This window comes from Synchiropus splendidus, chromosome 10 (assembly GCF_027744825.2).
Source record: "Synchiropus splendidus isolate RoL2022-P1 chromosome 10, RoL_Sspl_1.0, whole genome shotgun sequence".
In the NCBI taxonomy this organism is placed as follows: domain Eukaryota; kingdom Metazoa; phylum Chordata; class Actinopteri; order Syngnathiformes; family Callionymidae; genus Synchiropus; species Synchiropus splendidus.
The window spans coordinates 16,449,670-16,467,184 of record NC_071343.1 but is presented as its reverse complement, the minus strand read 5'-3'; the positions used below and the strand labels follow the sequence as shown (position 1 = coordinate 16,467,184).

Genomic DNA, 17,515 nt, shown 5'->3' with positions numbered 1-17,515 from the left:
AGATGTGCCGGTGCGTGTCCAGCTCTGAATGTGCGCTTCTGTGCAGTTTGGCTGTGACAAAGTCATAAACCAAGTAGCGCTCTGTCCCAGACTCGCCTCATCCCTGTCCCAGCTCCAGCGGTGGAGTAATACTTCCTGTTGGCGGAGACGATCTTTGTTCTGACTCAGCCTGACAGTATAGGGAAGTGAAAGTCAAATCAAAGTTCGTGGCACTTGGGTTCTTTTGACCGTCACTGAAGGTTGTGAGAGAAGGGAAGCTAAATAAAGCATCTGAAGAGGAAACGGTGAGTTTGTCGAACGGTGGTGTCATCGTGCATCTGTGTTTTGAAGCTTCCAAACGTGAACTTCTTGCAAAAAGGGAGTAAAACAAAACGACGCAGCGAATGTTCCGGATTATTCCCTCCTCATTCTGGGGAATAGTCTGAATCGAGTCGTTATCACTTGTTCATTTGCAAATATTATCGAATAATCGTTGTTACAACTTATTCTCTCAACTTGTGAGGGTAATAAAAATGAGAGCGAGTATCAATTCCCGCCAGTAGGTGTCAGTGTTTAGGCGTGACCGGCGGAGACAGCTGAAGAAGTGTGTTCTTCGACGTTCTGTGTTTCTCACCGGCGAGTCTCGTCCATCATGAACCGAAGTGTGGCATTGAATGTGAACGACAAACATGAACAGCAGCTCTGATTCTGATCTTTTACAGGACACAGCAGCTCGCGCACAGGGTGAGCTCCATCGATGAACGAGTTTCTGTGAGCAGAGCAGAAGAAGAAGCTGAGCTCAGCTGGAAGCTCCACCTCCAAACATGGACAGAAGTCAGAGCAGAGAGCTGCTCCCAGGTCAGTGACCTCCCACCTGTCCACAAGGGATGGGCGATATGGACAAGAAAATATGAAGATACATTTGGTCATTTGAATATATTATCATCATATCATGTCATATTATGTATCATATTCCATATGTCGGACACTACAGTCTCTCTTGAGTCTGTTTTATGATGAAACCTAGTAGTGGAGTTTGTCTCCGACATCATCATTTTATGTTTAAATATAATCGTAAATTGACTGTAGAGATGAGAAATGCAATGTTTCACATTTCTTGTCTCTGACAGACAGCTCTGCCAGCTTTATTTAGGGGTTAAATTGAGCCGTCTGTCTGCTGTGTCTCATGTCTGTTAACAGTCTACTTTAACTATGGACCAGTTTGGACACATTTCCTTGATGCTATTGAAGAAATATAAGAAGTCGTGTGAATACATGATCATCTTAGTCATATTCTATTCTCCAAATCATCACACAAACTGTCAGTCCTTTGTCCCATGTGATGAAAAATCTTTTCTCTTGATTAAAATGTTTTTTTTTTCATCGGCATCTTTGAAGACACATTGCCCGAATCAGAATTTGTTAATGGTCTCTAACTGATGCCGGGTCGTAGTATTAGCGCTGCCTGTGAGAGTGTGTCCGCGATCAGTGAACCCTAATGGGGGACGTGAACCAAAGTCCACCACACTCTCCACACCTGTCACACCCCGGTGTCGGCTGTCAAACGCAGCAGAGTTGGATAGCATGGCGCCGTCGTGGTCTCGACGTGTTCATTTATGCAAGTCCAAGGCAGAGTGAGATTGACTTTGTCCTGCTGCTCTGAATCTGATGACTGAAGTTCTGTTGTTGACAAGAACCATCCGTGATGATGCTGCTGTGTTTGTGTGAAGGTGTGGACACAGAGGAGGAAGCTCCTCCCTCTAAAGCCCCTCTGGGTGAGGACCATGGCAGCCAGACCAGAGCTCAGAGGTGAGAAGATCAGTTCTCCTGTCAGAGCTCCAAATACTTGAAATCATTTTCACACTGCAACTTCTGTGTTCAGAACAAAGCCACTCACATCAGAAGCTGCTGGACGAGGACACGGACCTGGACCTGCTTCCAGCTTTGTGTCTCTGAAGAGTGATGCGTCGATGGGAAGATATATTGACTTCAGTGGAGGACAGGACCATCAGAGGAGGAGCAGGTGAGAGACTGAGCAGGAGGAACACTGAGAGGACCTCTAGCGGTCAGACGGTGAATCACAGTGTTGATCAAAGTTGAGTCTCCATCAGGTTTAAACAGGAGAAACCAGAAGAGTCTGAACTCAGCTGTGTGTCTCTGAAGAGTGACAGGTCGATGGATCTTCTTATTGATTTCAAAGGTGGACAAGAGCATTCAGGAGAAAGGTGAGGTTTTCTGTCCCTCTCCACTCATGTGATTGTTGGGTGTGATCAAAGGTCTCTGAGGCTCCTTCTACTTGGCCTGAAGCGCTCAGATGTTCACCAGCTTCATCTCAGTTGATATGTCAGCATGGACAACAGGTTTTCAGTTATTGCATCGAGCAGCAGAATTCTAAACAACGTCCTACGTTCTGATCCTCCAAGTCTTCTGGAAGCATTTTTATGAGATCAGATGAGACTGTCTTTATTCTTCCCACTATCTGGAAATGCTGGTTGTTATGGCAGGATCTGGTGTTTATTCAACTGGAGTCAAAAGTGCTGCTCCACGACGAGGAAACTGCACATTCCAGAGAAGAAGCAGTGAACTGAACTGATGAAACATGAACTCATGACTTAAGTGTGTCACAAAGTTCACGTCTGTTTCATCTGGTTTCCATGAATCTGGAGCGAGATTGTTCTGTTACAGCTGGGCTGCACCTGGAAGAGTCAGGTCTGAGTCTTGACCTTCATCAGATCATCAGTGTCCTTGTGAAAGTAGAGCTGATTTACTGCTGCTGATGTTCTTCACAGTGAGGATCAGCAGGTCTCAGATGTTCTGAGTCTCCAGTGTGTCCAGCAGCATCAGACAGATCTGGACTCCACACTTCAGGTGTGTTCAAGTGTTAGACCCTCCTGCTAACTACAACAGATGCTAACTCACCAGTCGGGATTCTGGTCACCTCTGAACGTCAGCAGGTTTTCTCTCTGTCACATGATCAGGTCACATGTTTGTGTTTCAGCTGCTTGAGCAGACTGTCATGACCCTGGTGAAGAAGGAAGTGAGGAGAGTCCAAAGGTTCCTCAGTCCAGATGATCCCAAATACCAGGATGATGAGGAAGAGGTGAAGGTGAAGTGTGATGAGGAGCAGATGAGGAGCAGCAGAGAAGCTTTCCTGGACTTCATCATGAACCTCCTGAGGAGCATGGAGGAGGAGGAGCTTGCTGGTTGTGTGTGGAGCAGTAAGAGGATTTGAACCTTCAACCTGCTGAATGTGAATCCTTCAGTCTAAAAGTCCTTCTTAGCTGAAATACCTGGAGCTGATTAGAAGAATGATCTGGAGCTTGATCAGCTTCACCTTCCAGCATCCTCTGATCATGTGACTTCTCTCTTCACTCAGTAAGTCGTGGTGGAGCGTGTGCAGGACGACTGAAGAGGAGCCTGCAGAAGAAGTTCCACAGTGTGTTTGAGGGGGTGGCTAAAACAGGAAACTCCGCCCCTCTGAATCAGATCTACACAGAGCTCTACATCACTGAGGGGGGCACAGACCAAGTCAACCAGGAGCACGAGGTCCGACAGATCGAAGCAGCAACCAGGAACCAGACCAAAGCAGAAACTACCATCAGACAAGAAGACCTCTTTAAAGCCTCACCTGAGAGAGAGGGACCAATCAGGAGCCTGCTGACGAAGGGCGTGGCTGGCATTGGGAAGACCCTCCTGACACAGAAGCTGACTCTGGACTGGGCTGAAGACAAAGCCCACCAGAACTTCCAGCTCATGTTTCCTTTCACCTTCAGAGAGCTGAACCTGCTGAAAGAGAAGAAGTTGAGTTTGGTGGAACTTGTTCATCGCTTCTTTCCTGAAACCAAAGAATCAGGACTCAGCAGCTTTGAAGGAGTCCAGGTTCTGTTCATCTTGGACGGTCTGGACGAGTGTCGACTCCCTCTGGACTTCAACAGTCGGGTCCTGACAGAAGCTACAGAGTCCACCTCAGTAGACATCCTGCTGACCAACCTCATCAGGGGGAAGCTGCTTCCCTCAGCTCACCTCTGGATAACCACACGACCTGCAGCAGCCAATCAGATCCCTCCTGAGTGTGTGGACATGGTGACAGAGGTCAGAGGGTTCACTGACCTCCAGAAGGAGGAGTACTTCAGGAAGAGGTTCAGAGATGAGGAGCAGACCACCATCATCTCTCACATCAGGAGCTCACGAAGCCTCTACATCATGTGTCACATCCCCATCTTCTGCTGGATCACTGCCACAGTTCTGGAGGACATGTTGAAGAGCAGAGAGACCAGAGAGCTGCCCAAGACCCTGACTGAGATGTACATCCACTTCCTGGTGGTTCAGGCCAAAGTCAAGAAGATCAAGTACCATGGAGGAGCTGGGACAGACACAGTTTGGGATCCTGAGAGCAGGAAGATGATTGAGTCTTTGGGAAAACTGGCTTTTGAGCAGCTGCAGAGAGGAAACTTGATCTTCTATGAATCAGACCTCACAGAGTGTGGCATCGACATCACAGCTGCTGCAGTTTACTCTGGAGTCTTCACACAGATCTTCAGAGAGGAGAGAGGACTGTACCAGGACAAGGTCTTCTGCTTCATCCACCTGAGTCTTCAGGAGTTTCTGGCTGCTCTTCATGTCCACCTGATGTTCTTCAACTCTGGAGTTGACCTGCTTGATTCACAACAAACATCTGTACTGACAAGACTCTTTAGAAACAAACTTCTTCCATGGCAGTTCTATCAGAGAACAATAAATGAAGCTGTAGAAAGTCCAAATGGACATCTGGACTTGTTCCTGCGCTTCCTTCTGGGTCTTTCTCTGCAGAGCAGCCAGAGTCTCCTTCCAGGTTTGTTGACCCAGACAGGAAGTAGCTCTTGGACCCATCAGGACACAGCAGAGCTCATCAAGAAGAAGATCAGTGAGAAAGTGTCTCCAGAGAGAGTCATCAACCTGTTCCACTGTCTGAGTGAAGTGAAGGACACTTCTCTAGTGGAGCAGGTCCAACAGGAGTTGAGATCAGGACGTCTCTCCACAGATCAACTGTCTCCTGCTCAGTGGTCCACCCTGGCCTTCATCTTACTGTCCTCAGAGGAAGATCTGGAGGTATTTGACCTGAAGAAATACTCTGCTTCAGAGGAGGCTCTTGAGAGGCTGCTGCCTGTGGTCCAAGCTTCAAAGGAAGTTCTGTGAGTGGATCAAACACTGAAACATCTCTGATAATGTGAACTGAACATGAACATTTGATTTCCTTGTTCTTTTTATTCAGACTGAGAGACTGTCAGCTATCAGGGAGAAGTGGTTCCCTTCTGTCCTCAGTCCTCAGCTCTCCGTCCTCTCGTCTGACACAACTGGACCTGAGCTGCAACGAGAACCTGAAGGATCCAGGAGTGGAGCTGCTGTCTGCTGGACTGAAGAGTCCACACTGTCACCTGGAGACTCTCAGGTCAGAACACATCATGTGTCCAGCTTCAGAGCTGAAATGTGAAAGTCAGAGGTGGAGACTCCAGCTTCAGAGAGTCACAGTTTCTCATCAGTTTGCTCTTCAATGCAGCAGCTGATTCTCAGTGGCATCAGTCTCCAGCAGGTTCCTCCTGCAGTCATGTTACTGTGACAGGTGCACATGTGATGATGAGGACTCACATGAAAGTGGACCAGTTGTTTTATCACTCTGTGGGGTAAACGTAACAAGTCCTCATCGTATTGAGTTCAAGAGGAGAGGGTTGATAAATCGGTCTAATAAAACAGTCTCTGCATCAGTTTGGGTGACAAACAGAGCAGGACAGACGCGTACAACAATGCAGACGTCAGGGACATTAGCTGGTGAAGGTGGGATGAGCTGTCGGGCCAGGCCTGATAAAAACCCATTTCTACTGCAGGCTTGTTTGACCTGGGTCCACACACCAGGACGACCCGATCATAGTGCACAAAACTACCATCCTGACCCACTGATCCCAGTCATTTTAGCTGCAGTATAAAAGCAGCTTCACAGTCCTGAGCCTCTGAGGGAGAACCATCAAAGGATCGTCTCCACATTCTCCTGTCATGTGACTGCTGCAACAGTCAGTCTGATCCAGTGGATCATGACTTTGAGGAACTTTTTAAGGCCAAATCTTTCAATTGCTCTCAAAGGACAGATTCCTGATCAGGAAACTGGGAAGAGAGAAGTGAGAACAGATTTCCCCCTTTACAGTTGGTTTGTGATGTCACTTCCTGTTGGAGCAGCTGGATAAATATAAAGTCTCCTCTTTATCAACAACACCCCCAATATTTTGTTCCTCTTTCATCTGCTTTGTGTTTTTGTCTTCATGTTTAATCAAGTTGATCCTGACTGTGATGATGATCTTCTGAGTGGAAAGAGTTCAGTGTGTCCTCCAATAAAGAGTTTAAAGTCTGGTCCAAATAGAGGATTGAAAAAGTCTCACTTGTTGATGACACTCGTCTCTTTGACAGCCTGAGCTGGTGTTTCCTGTCAGAGAGAAGTGGTTTCCTTCTGTCCTCAGTCCTCAGCTCTCCGTCCTCTCGTCTGACACAACTGGACCTGAGCTGCAGCAAGCTGAAGGATCCAGGAGTGGAGCTGCTGTCTGCTGGACTGAAAAGTCCACACTGTCACCTGGAGACTCTCAGGTCAGAACACATCATGTGTCCAGCTTCAGAGCTGAAATGTGAAAGTCAGAGGTGGAGGCTCTAGCTTCAAGGAGTCAACAGACCATCATTGAGTTGAATGAGATTGTGAAGTTTGTTCATCCCACGTTCCAGCAAACACACAGCAGCATCTTCCATCTCCATGTGATTTCAGGGATCAGAAGGAGCAGAGAGAAGAAAGAGTCTGGTCATATCTGCCCCTTTTTAATGAGCCAGTCAGAGTGTCAGCTCTGCAAGATCTAAGGAGTTTATGTATATTATGTCTGGTCATTGGTTGAGGAGACTGAGGTCCAGAACAGGTCTCCACTCTCCTGTCTTCTTGGGTACCAGAAAGTACCTGCAGTAAAACACAGTTTAGGAGGATGGCTTTGGCACTAGCTCGGCTGAGCTGAGCCGTCAGAGAAAGTAGGGCCCCCAAACTTGTGATAGTTGGGGCCAGAGGCAACTCGGGCTGCAGTGTACCTTGATCCAACGCTGCAATTCTCCTAAGATGGAGACCCGAGGGACCGGCCCAATCGTCCTCAGAAAGGGATGAGTCTGTAGATGACGATGTCCTGCTTGCCTCTGAGAGGTTTGGAGGGCTACAGACAACAGAATCACAGACAGACATCACATCAAACATCGCGCCAGGGAAGTGAGAAACAGAGCCAAGATACACTGGCTACCCTGGAACATTGAGTTCAAGCGTTCTGCCCCAACATAAAACCGGCATGAAACATCAGGAGTTTGCAAGCGAAAATACGACACAAAAAAATTATCTTCACTCTTCGTCACTAATTGTATACTGGAGGAGAGCCATTTTCACCTGTAGAATGATCATTAAGAATGAAGCAACTAACGTAGCAACGTAACGTGGACTGTCTTTATGGTGCCATCGGGTGGTACATTTTTACAGCTGCACGTTATTTTATCAGCATCTTGAATCTTCTCAATTTACATGAAAATTACAAGTGGACAAAACAGATACTTCAGTCTGACTCTGAAATGAGACCTTTGTGTCACTCAAATGAGTATGTGGTTTCGCTGTACAGATGTGTTTTAATACTAATACAAACGTTTGAATTGTGTACTCAGCTCACACAAAATACTGGAGAACACTTGGAACACAGTTGCAATACAGTCATAATCAAGACAACACACAAATGCAATTTGTTTTTATTGTCAGCCTCTCATTCATTCACTTCAAATGAAGCAAAGGCTTCAAGACTGTGAACTCTGAAAGAGAGAACAGTAAAGTCAGCAAGTTAGACTTCAATTCTAAAGTGCAAATGTGGTCACATTGTCATTTTTGTTACAATGTCCAATACATAGACTTTTAATGAAAGGCTTTTAATCATGAAAACATCATTTATTCTGAGAAATATATATCTTGTTTCTACATCATCATGACGTGTTTCATCCAAATGTTATTACACTATCAATCTAAAATGACGAAACTATATTAATTATGAATTATTATATTAATATTATGCTCGGTTAAGATCAAGCTCAAAAATATTGATAAAGACACAAATGAAATTACAGACCTGTTGCATCACAACGATGTAATATAATATGATAAGGTAATATGTTAAGAGCATATTCAATGGTCCGCTTTAAAGAAGTCTCTCTTACTTCCAGTGTTGTGGAACACTTGGCTGAAGTTCTGTGGCCTGTTTGAGATGCGAACGAAATGGTTGATGGGCATGTGTTAACGTTGAAGACGGGCTGAACTCAACGTTGAGTCGCTTAAGTGGGCAGGACCCTCGAGCTCAACGTGGGTGGAGCTCAAACTTCCCCAAGTAAGGTTCTGACGTCAGTGATAAGGAGGCAGAGAGAGTTACTATTCTGCTCGGTCCACTGAGACGATGTCAAACAAAAACAAATTTTTGAAGCCGGAGAGCTGCGCTCGAGTTCGCATTGACCAGAACCGGAAGAGAACTTGGCGGGTGATAAACCCTAATTTTGGGTAGAGAAGAAACAGACCCGACACCAAAGTAATGCATCTTATTTTTATTCAAGCTAGACTTTGGTTTAGATGCATAGTTTTAGATACAAAGTTTTCTTTCTACGTGATTGGCGGGAGCCGAGGTGAGAGCGGCCGACTGGTCTCTGTGAGAGGACCAGCGATGATCAGAGCGGCTATGACTTCAGTCTTACCCTGTAAAATAAATAAATACATACATAAAATAAAATAAATCAATAAATAAAAATAAACAAAACAACGATCAACGAAATTTAAAGTTTAGAGCTCAACCAACATTTTTGACGCTGACCCTTCTCACTCTTTCTCTTAGCAGACGCTTGACGGCGAATGTTTCGAGGGTGTCATGAGAACAACCTGTATGATAAAAAAAGACACAATATGGATTTGTACAAAAATAGATCTAAACGTAATACTTCTCTGAGCAAATGATCATACATTAGTTCAACAATCAAAACATATTTAATCACCATGCAGCGAGAGATAAGTCTTGTTATTGTTCACAAACATGGAATCTTGTACCAGGAGTCAATGCAGATTGCTGAAAATAAAGATTCTGTTCCACGGCATCTCATCAGCCGTTCAACAGCTCACACACAGACACACACTCCTTACTTTTTTGTCGCTTCTTTTTTTTGTCACAACCCTCTCACCTCTGATCTGTAAAACAATTTAAAGCATGTTAAAAGAAAAAATGTTACACTATTCAAGCAATACATGCAATTTGGAAAATAAAGTGCATATTGTTTTGCAGCGAATTAACACCAATTCATGCATGCAGTGACTCACATATACCCACCCATCTCCAGCGCACTTGTAGTAGACGTAGAGGCCATCTCATCCACTGGTCCACCAATCGGATGAGATTCAAAGTGACCATGTCCTCATCGCTTTGCTGTCTCTAATCTGTTAAACAAATGGTTTTCTTCTTTTTGTTTTGTTTTGTTTTTCACTCCTGGGTATTCTGCCTCTGTGCAACCACAAATACGCTGTCAAAAATCAAGTTCAATAAATTAAATGATTGATTTTAATAAAAATAAAAGTGAATGAGAAAAATCCTTTGGAGAAAATGTCCCTCAGCTGAACCAGTCAAAAACAGAAAAATGAGTCTTTCCCTCACCAAACTCTCCGACCCTCCCTGATAACATCCTCAGTCCCTTGTCTAAAACATAACTCTGGCAGCTTGAAGTCTCTGCTTCGTATTTGACTCTTGACGATTTCCTCACAGTAAAGAGCACTTCAGTTCATTTCCTTCTGTTAGAAATTAAATCTAAACTGTAACCCATGCTCTTGCTTTACAAAAACGAATTCATGCCTTCATATTCTCCCGCCTGGACGACTGCATCTCTCTCCATACTGGCTGCTTCACAGCTCAGCAGCCAGGCTTCCAATTGGCTCCAACAGACGGCAGCACATCACTCCAATGTCTCTGCACTGGCTCCATTTCCACTTCAGAATCCACTTCATTGTCAAGGCTCTTTCGTTCTGGAACAGCCTGCCAGTCGAGATCCAAAAATGAGCATGTCCAATAATGTCTCTGTACAGGAAGCAATTTGTAAACAGTCTCCTAAAACGCACTATACAAATCAAGTTATTATTATCACTACAGTACTTACCGTCACAAATGGCCTCATAAATTGTGGACGTCTTTGACAGATATTGTCTGGACACACTTGAAAAGTGGCAGCGTGGCATTAAGACGTCAAAGTTATGCCCATTTTTCTTTAGTTTACCCAAAAAAAGGTTGGTTTATTACCCAGCACAGAGTTTTTCAAGCTATAAAGATACACAAAGGGAGATATATATTATACACATGCACAAAGACACATAGATATATCTATCCTTACAACAACACGCTGAGTCGTTGCCTCATGACAAGTCATTTATGCATTGCATGACAATGACAGCAATGATTTTCAGGCACTCTGAAAATGTACAGTAGTTTTAGTCATTGTTTTCTTTCAACAGCCGACGCGTTCACACACACAAAATGATCAAACTTACCAATATAATTGCCTCATGCTGATAAGAAGCGACATTGTGGTGCTTCTTGTAATTTTGCAGCCAGGTCTCTTTGACACTATCAATTTTTTTTATTCTAGTTTTGAGTTTTTCTTTCGATGGCTGGTGCACTTGGCAATTCTTTTTTTTGAGCACCATACATTTCTGTGCCACAAAAAGGACACCTTTTTTTTAATGGAGCCACCTTTCCTCTTGTGCCCTCCTTCCACAACCTGCAAGAAATATTTAGCACAACAAAATAAATCATCATTATAGTTATTAAAACAAAAACTCCCACAGAATAAGAACTCCTCCCAGCGACATAGTTTGGCACATTAACGCGGCCTCCTCTCTTTTTCAAATAACATCCACGAACACGGTGCTTCCATCACCTGCGAAAACAATGGCCTGATCAATATATACAATAATTTTCGAGACAGCGATTAATTTGCTTATCGTTCAATTTACATATTCCCCCTCCCCAGTATTCTATTGAATTTATTAAAGTAACTGCGGGTAATTTCCCTGGATCATAATAATTCCAATAATGTAGGAGGCAACACCTTTTGGCTTGACTCGGGAGGTTACTCCGTTGTAAGCAGGTCATGCAAGCGAAAATGACCTCAATGTGACATCAGCGACTCTGGGACGAGCGTGGGGCTTGGACGAACAGCGTTTCGTAAACGTACCTTACTTCCGGAACTTTAAGGTGAAGGTCCAGTAGGATTGTTGTTCAGATGTTTGTGCACCATTTCTAATGGTTCAGGTCTTCCCCAGCGTCAAAAGAGAAAAATAAAAGACAAGACGATGTGTGGAGAAAAGACTGCTCTTGGTTTAATTAACAAGAGAAAAAGCCAGTTTCCACACTTGCAGACACAACATCACACTTTTTTGTCTTTTAAAACAAGACACACCTCTGCGCGCCACCGGTGCCAGTGCCAGGCTACCTGGGAACAGCATCCCTCAGTGGTCGGGAAGTAGCGTGTATCAAACCCAGCCGTTACAAATAGTCATAAAAAAAAGGATTTGTAATTGTAAAAAAAACAACAAAAAGAAAATGAATCTGAAAAAACAAATACAATTTGAAACAAAACAAAAAAACAACATCTTTATGTTTATTTTGTCTATTTTGTTTGTTGTTTTGATTTGATTTATGTTGAATCAAAACCTGCTGGTGATGAAATGCTAACGCTTAGTTGCAGCGCTAACGCTATGGTTGCATCACTCAACACTTCAACACTGTCACAATGGATGACGACAAAGTCACTGTCTCTGTCACTGCCCTATTTGCTTCTTCATCCCGTTTTGCTTCCAGGGCTCAGTTTTATGACGTAAAATATCCGAATTGTTGAATACAAGTCAAATGTAGTGATATATATAAAATAAGGTTAAAATACAGTTAATGCGTCGGCGTAGTACTTTAGTAATTCAAATTCTGCTTCCCTTGATGAAATACGAGTGTGTAGTGAGGCGTGGCGTAATGACGTAGCTAATTTTATTCTAATCTATGTGTCAAGCAGCTACACCCATGTGCGCATGTGGACAGGAAATGACGTCTTGAAATACCAATGTGCGCATGCGGACAGGAAATGACGTCATAAAACTGAGCCCTGGAAGCAAAACGGGATGAAGAAGCAAATAGGGCAGTGACACAGTGACAGTCACTCGTCTGAAGTCCTGTGTCTGGAGTGTCCACCATTCTCACTGCCAACAGTCACAGACCACCCACACGGGGGCGCTGCAGTGCAGTGATGCCAGGTTGCTGACTGGATGATTTCTGAATCCTTGGTCATGTTCCAAAAATCCAGCATCATTCACTGACGTCACAATAGTTTGTGTGGAAGTCTGCTCTTCTCCAGAAGCTTTTCCTGCTCCATATTAGAGAGGGAGCTGACGATAAAGTCTCCTTGTTGACATCACCCCCAATATTTTGTTCCTCAGTCATCTGCTTTGTGTTTTTGTCTTCATGTTTAATCAAGTTGATCCTGACTGATGTAAACTGCTTCAAATATTCCAACAATAATGTGATCTGATGATCTTCTGAATGGAAAGAGTTCAGTGTGTCCTCCAATAAAGAGTTTAAAGTCTGGTCAAAATAGAGGATTGAAAAAGTCTCACTTGTTGATGACACTCGTCTCTTTCACAGCCTGAGCTGGTGTGGACTGTCAGAGAGAAGTGGTTCCCTTCTGTCCTCAGTCCTCAGCTCTCTGTCCTCTCGTCTGACACAACTGGACCTGAGCCACAACTATGACCTGGAGGATCCAGGAGTGGAGCTGCTGTCTGCTGGACTGAAGAGTCCACACTGTCACCTGGAGACTCTCAGGTCAGATACATTTGTCCTGCAGTGCACTTTTTTACTCTCCACCTCTGAACCAATAAATGCAAAAAGGAAGTGCAACAAATGATTTATGAAATATTTTTGCTGCAGTAACCACATGTGAATTGCAATAGTGAAGCAAATAATTAAATCAATAAATTACATGATTACCATTTTATTCATCTTAATATGTATATTGTAGAAGTATTCAGCTGATCTCTCCCTCCCTCTCTCTGTCTCTCTCTTCTCTGAGAGGAGGCAGGCTGTGCTGATAGACCTTCTCATTGCCATTTGGTGGAGCTCATGGCAGAGTAGTGCGTTGATCACATATCACGTCACTGGGCTAGAAAAGCCTGAGAAATGGGACGTGTGGCGAGAGAGTGTGACAAGCCTCATCTGTGTGAGTCTCAGGCCGACTGCGTGAGAGTTGGCAGCCCTGCCTTCAGGGCTTAAGCACAGATTCTGGAGCGAAACCGCTGCTGCTTCACGGCTCAGACAGTGGAAGCAAAGTGACAGTGGTTTGGAGTGTCTGGGGTCATTGTCTTTGCTCACACTGCACTACGACGAAGACAAACCCATCTGTAGCTGATGGTCTGTAGACCAACAACTCTGGTGCTCTCTTTACTGGGGCGCTGCAGATCAATATCGGGACGCCTGCCCTGGTGACCTCTGTCTCTCCCTGGGAAAAACAAAAACATTTTTCAAAGTTGAATATCAAGTGCAGCTTCCACACAATGAGGCGCTATCACAGCATTAGCATTAGCTTCTGTCTCAGTGCGGCGCTTGAACATGTTTTCCTGAGGACAAGAGTTACATGCTCTATGTGCTGCTGTTAGAAAAACACAGCAACTTGTGCTGGAGCATCAGATGCTTGGAGAGAGAAGGTGATCGACCAATGACACACTGTCTCTTTAGTCAGAACCTTTCCTATTGGTTGACCATTCTTCGTCCCCCACACTCACCTCCACTGCATTCAGCTCAAGCTAATGTGAGACATTAAATAAAGAGTTTTAATTCTGGTCCAAATAGAGGATTGAAAAAGTCTCACTTGTTGATGACACTCGTCTCTTTCACAGCCTGAGCTGCTGTCAGCTGTCAGAGAGAAGTGGTTCCCTTCTGTGCTCAGTCCTCAGCTCTCCGTCCTCTCGTCTGACACAACTGGACCTGAGCTACAACGAGAACCTGAAGGATCCAGGAGTGGAGCTGCTGTCTGCTGGACTGAAGAGTCCACACTGTCACCTGGAGACTCTCAGGTCAGAACACATCATCTCCTCTCTTCAGTTCTGCTCCACAACTGGAAGGTTCTTCTGCTCTCATGATTCTCTAAAACACTGTTCCTCCTTCACCACAGTCTGTCAGGGTGTGGGATCTCAGACAGAGGCTGTGCTTCTCTGGCCTCAGCTCTGACCTCTAACCCCTCCCATCTGAGAGAGCTGGACCTGAGCTTCAACCATCCAGGAGGACCAGGACTGGAGCTGCTGTCTGCTGGACTGGAGAGTCCAGACTGGAGGCTGGAGACTCTCAGGTATGGACAGAGCAGCAGAACTGAGTGACTGAGCTCCAAGCAGACAGAAGAGACTGAGCAGCTGTTTAGAGATTCATCTTTGTTGTCACCAAAACAGTCATAAAAGAGCCGTCCACTTAGCTGCAGGAGATAATAGTCCTGAAACATCTGAAGTCACATGGATCTGCTCTCATCCTTTTGCATCTTTCGTCCTCCAGGCTGGATCACTGTGGACCACTGAGTTTATCATCTGGAGTGAGGAGATGTAAGTCTGTATCTTATTGCTTCATGAGAACTCCTCGACTCTGTCAGCTTCAAGTGGAGCAGCTGTGATGTCAGTGACATCATTTGACCCTTGGACCTGCTGCTGGAACTTGTCTTCATCAAGTCCAGGTCACTGCCCAGAACACTGCTCACCAACATGGTGTCCAGCAGCAGCTGGTGAGGAGCCTCCGTGCAGATCTAGAAGCAGCACTGTGGACTTTCCTCATCATCTAATATTGATTCTTTCACTCTCTTCAGTCTTTGACTCCAGAGTCTCGGGAGTTCTGAGCATCATCATGTTCCCTAAACTAGACTGATGTTAGCGACAGGCTAGCTTAGCTCCTGACCTCACATGGAGACACTTGTGTCTTTCACATGGGACATCAGCTGCTCCAGATTATTCTGGGATGTTCCAGTCCTCCTGGTTCTTCTCTTGAGGTGGCCCCAGTCTCAGATGACTGTTGACCCGTCACAATTTGGACCTGTGGGCTCATGATCTCCACTGTAGCTCATGTTGACCAACAGAGCAGCCTTCCCTGGCTTGCTGGGACAATGATTGTCTCTTGAAGAGAAGGTCTGTTCTTCCTCCATCATCATCACGTGTGTCTTCTTCTCTCAGACTTCCGACCACTCTCACTGGACCCAGACACAGCTCACCGGCGCCTCCTACTGTCCAGCAACAACCACACGGTGGAGCTAGTGACAGAGGATCAGGAGTATCTGGACCATCCCGACAGGTTTGAGCGGTGTCCTCAGGTGGTGAGCAGAGACGCTGTGACTGGTGTCTGTTACTGGGAGGTGGAGTGGAGAGGAAGAGTTTCTGTGGCCGTGACTCTCAGGAGAGACGGAGGGAAAGAAGACGAGTCTGAGTTTGGACAGAACCGTTATTCCTGGAGTCTGAGCTGCTCTGATGATGCTGGATATAAAGTCTGTCACAATAAGAGAGAAACTGTCATCCAGAGCTCAGAAGTTTCTCACAGAGTTGGAGTGTTGATGAACGCACCTGCTGGAGTTTTGCACTTCTTCAGTGTCTCCTCTGGAGTCCGACTCGACTCCTTATTCACCTCCACTGAACCTCTGTACCTGGGATTTGGACTCAGAGAGGCTCCTGGTTCTGGTTCCTCAGTGTGTGTGTGTCACCCGAGTATGTGAGTGTGTTCCTCCAACAAACTGGTGTTACTGGTTCAAATCCCCATCCAAACTGCTGACAGTGAGGAATGAATCTGCTTCTGAAACAAACAGGTTCTTCTGCAGAAAAGAACAAAAGAATGTGAGATGTTTGAAGAAGAGAAACTTTGTCTTTCATCACTCTCTTTCTTTCTCCTGTAAACGTCTTCACGTCCTGCTCAGTGGTCTCTTCCTGCTCCTTCTATCATCTCTGTGTTCAGTCCCTGAAAGACTCCTCCAAGTCTCCATCCTCATGTGAAGAAGACTTCAGCACATTCTCAATCCAGTCTGTCCTTTTTCTTCTTCCCTGTGGACAGATCACATGACAACAATCTTCATCCATGAACTCTTGAACGGTCAGTCGACCTTCAGTGAAGAGTTCAGATCAGCTCTGGAATATCTGATTGAATGACAACATTTGTGTGATGAACATGTGTCGTTGATGAAACTGATCTTCTTGTAAACAATAAATGACACAAAACATTTGCATTTGTTTGTATCAGAATATTGCTGCCATTTTTAAAATGGAAAAATATAACATTTGAGATTGAGTCAAATTTCAAAGGAGTCTGAAAACATTTCCCACCACTGTTAATGAACAGAAAATCTAGATTCCCCTCTGGATCTTCGTCTTTTCCCACCAAGATTCCCCACCTTGCTCGGATATTTGGTAAGTTTCACTCTCAATTTGTGGATGAAGACCTCATAACAACCAGCCTGTTCTAATAAATATTTAGGCTTAAATTTAGTGAAGAGTTTTGGTCGTGTTTAGCCATCTGGTTTAGATGGTTGATGGTAAAAGGTGAGGTCACCATCGGTGAGCAGCAGTGTGGTTTCATGACAGCGCACCACAGGTGTGGTGTTTACACTGTGGATGTTTATAGCAAGGTACAGAGAAAGTCAGGAGTGACACTGGTGTTTGTAGTTCAAGAGGAAGCTTCCCAGAGCTGCCAGAGAGGAAGGGTTTTGAGTTTCTTTCCTCTTTATTTCACAGCTGGATGTAGCAGTTGGTGCAACAGATCTGACTTCTGGAGAGATCTGCTGTTGGTCATTCCAGAGTGTAAAGAAGGGATTTTCTTTTCTGGTCTTTTAAGATAAAATCACGAATGAGAAAATTCAGGAAAAGTGGTATTGAGGGGCAGGAATGATGAGAACTGTTCTTCTCCCTGCTCCTTTTCCATCTCTGAGAAACGTAAGTTGGAAGAAACACTGGCTGAATTGTTAGTGACGTAAGGAGAATGAAGCCATGTTATGTCATGGTCTTGCAATTTGTCCTGTAAGACATTTACAATGTGTTAGAGGAGATTGAAATGAACATTCTTTCTTTTGTGATGATACTCCATGGAAACAGACCAAGTTGTTCATGACTAGTAATAGCTGCATGTCTTAAACACTTCAAGCTTCCCTGGATGTGTTATTGTTATTGTGTTATTGTGTTATTGGTCAGTTTCCTCAAGTGTTTATCAACAAGTTGCATCACACCACTTTTTCAAGACTGAATCATGTTTCGGGATCCTCAACGAGCCGACTTTATATCCACGGCCTCCAGCTGTCCATGGCACTGCAGCCGTCGGGATTCCACCCTGGTGTGAGTGTGTGTGGTCTGCCAGCTGATCTGGACCTGGACACCAGCATCACTGTCGTCCAGGCCACTTCCACCGCCACGTTACTTCGTGTCACTGCCCCTAATTCT

The 17,515-nt window shown here is 44.9% G+C and overlaps 1 protein-coding gene across 5 annotated transcripts; it reads left to right on the top strand.

Moving 5' to 3' along the window:
• The first annotated feature begins 167 nt into the window (after nucleotides 1–167).
• LOC128766400 (NACHT, LRR and PYD domains-containing protein 12-like) lies at nucleotides 168–16,293 on the top strand. 5 transcript variants are annotated; one of them, XM_053878008.1, is made up of 16 exons: nucleotides 168–284; nucleotides 702–837; nucleotides 1,710–1,788; nucleotides 1,862–2,002; nucleotides 2,091–2,204; nucleotides 2,665–2,688; nucleotides 2,769–2,847; nucleotides 2,978–3,197; nucleotides 3,356–5,150; nucleotides 5,231–5,407; nucleotides 6,415–6,588; nucleotides 12,717–12,893; nucleotides 13,964–14,140; nucleotides 14,239–14,412; nucleotides 14,610–14,656; nucleotides 15,275–16,293. In XM_053878008.1, exons 2-16 carry the CDS (start codon nucleotides 804–806, stop codon nucleotides 15,805–15,807), a joined length of 3,945 nt encoding a protein of 1,314 aa, XP_053733983.1. In that variant the 5' UTR covers nucleotides 168–284; nucleotides 702–803; the 3' UTR covers nucleotides 15,808–16,293. The 5 variants fall into 5 exon arrangements, with proteins under 5 accessions (XP_053733983.1, XP_053733985.1, XP_053733986.1 ...); XM_053878009.1 differs by having other exon boundaries at nucleotides 186–615; XM_053878010.1 differs by lacking the exon at nucleotides 2,665–2,688.
• Nucleotides 16,294–17,515: the final 1,222 nt, after the last annotated feature.

Coding starts and splice junctions, on each gene's coding strand:
- LOC128766400 (XM_053878008.1), top strand. CDS start 804: ATGGACAGAAGTCAGAGCAGAGAGCTGCTCCCAG. Junction 2,205..2,664: donor CAAGAGCATTCAGGAGAAAG/GTGAGGTTTTCT, acceptor GTTCTGTTACAG/CTGGGCTGCACCTGGAAGAG. Junction 2,848..2,977: donor ATCTGGACTCCACACTTCAG/GTGTGTTCAAGT, acceptor TTTGTGTTTCAG/CTGCTTGAGCAGACTGTCAT.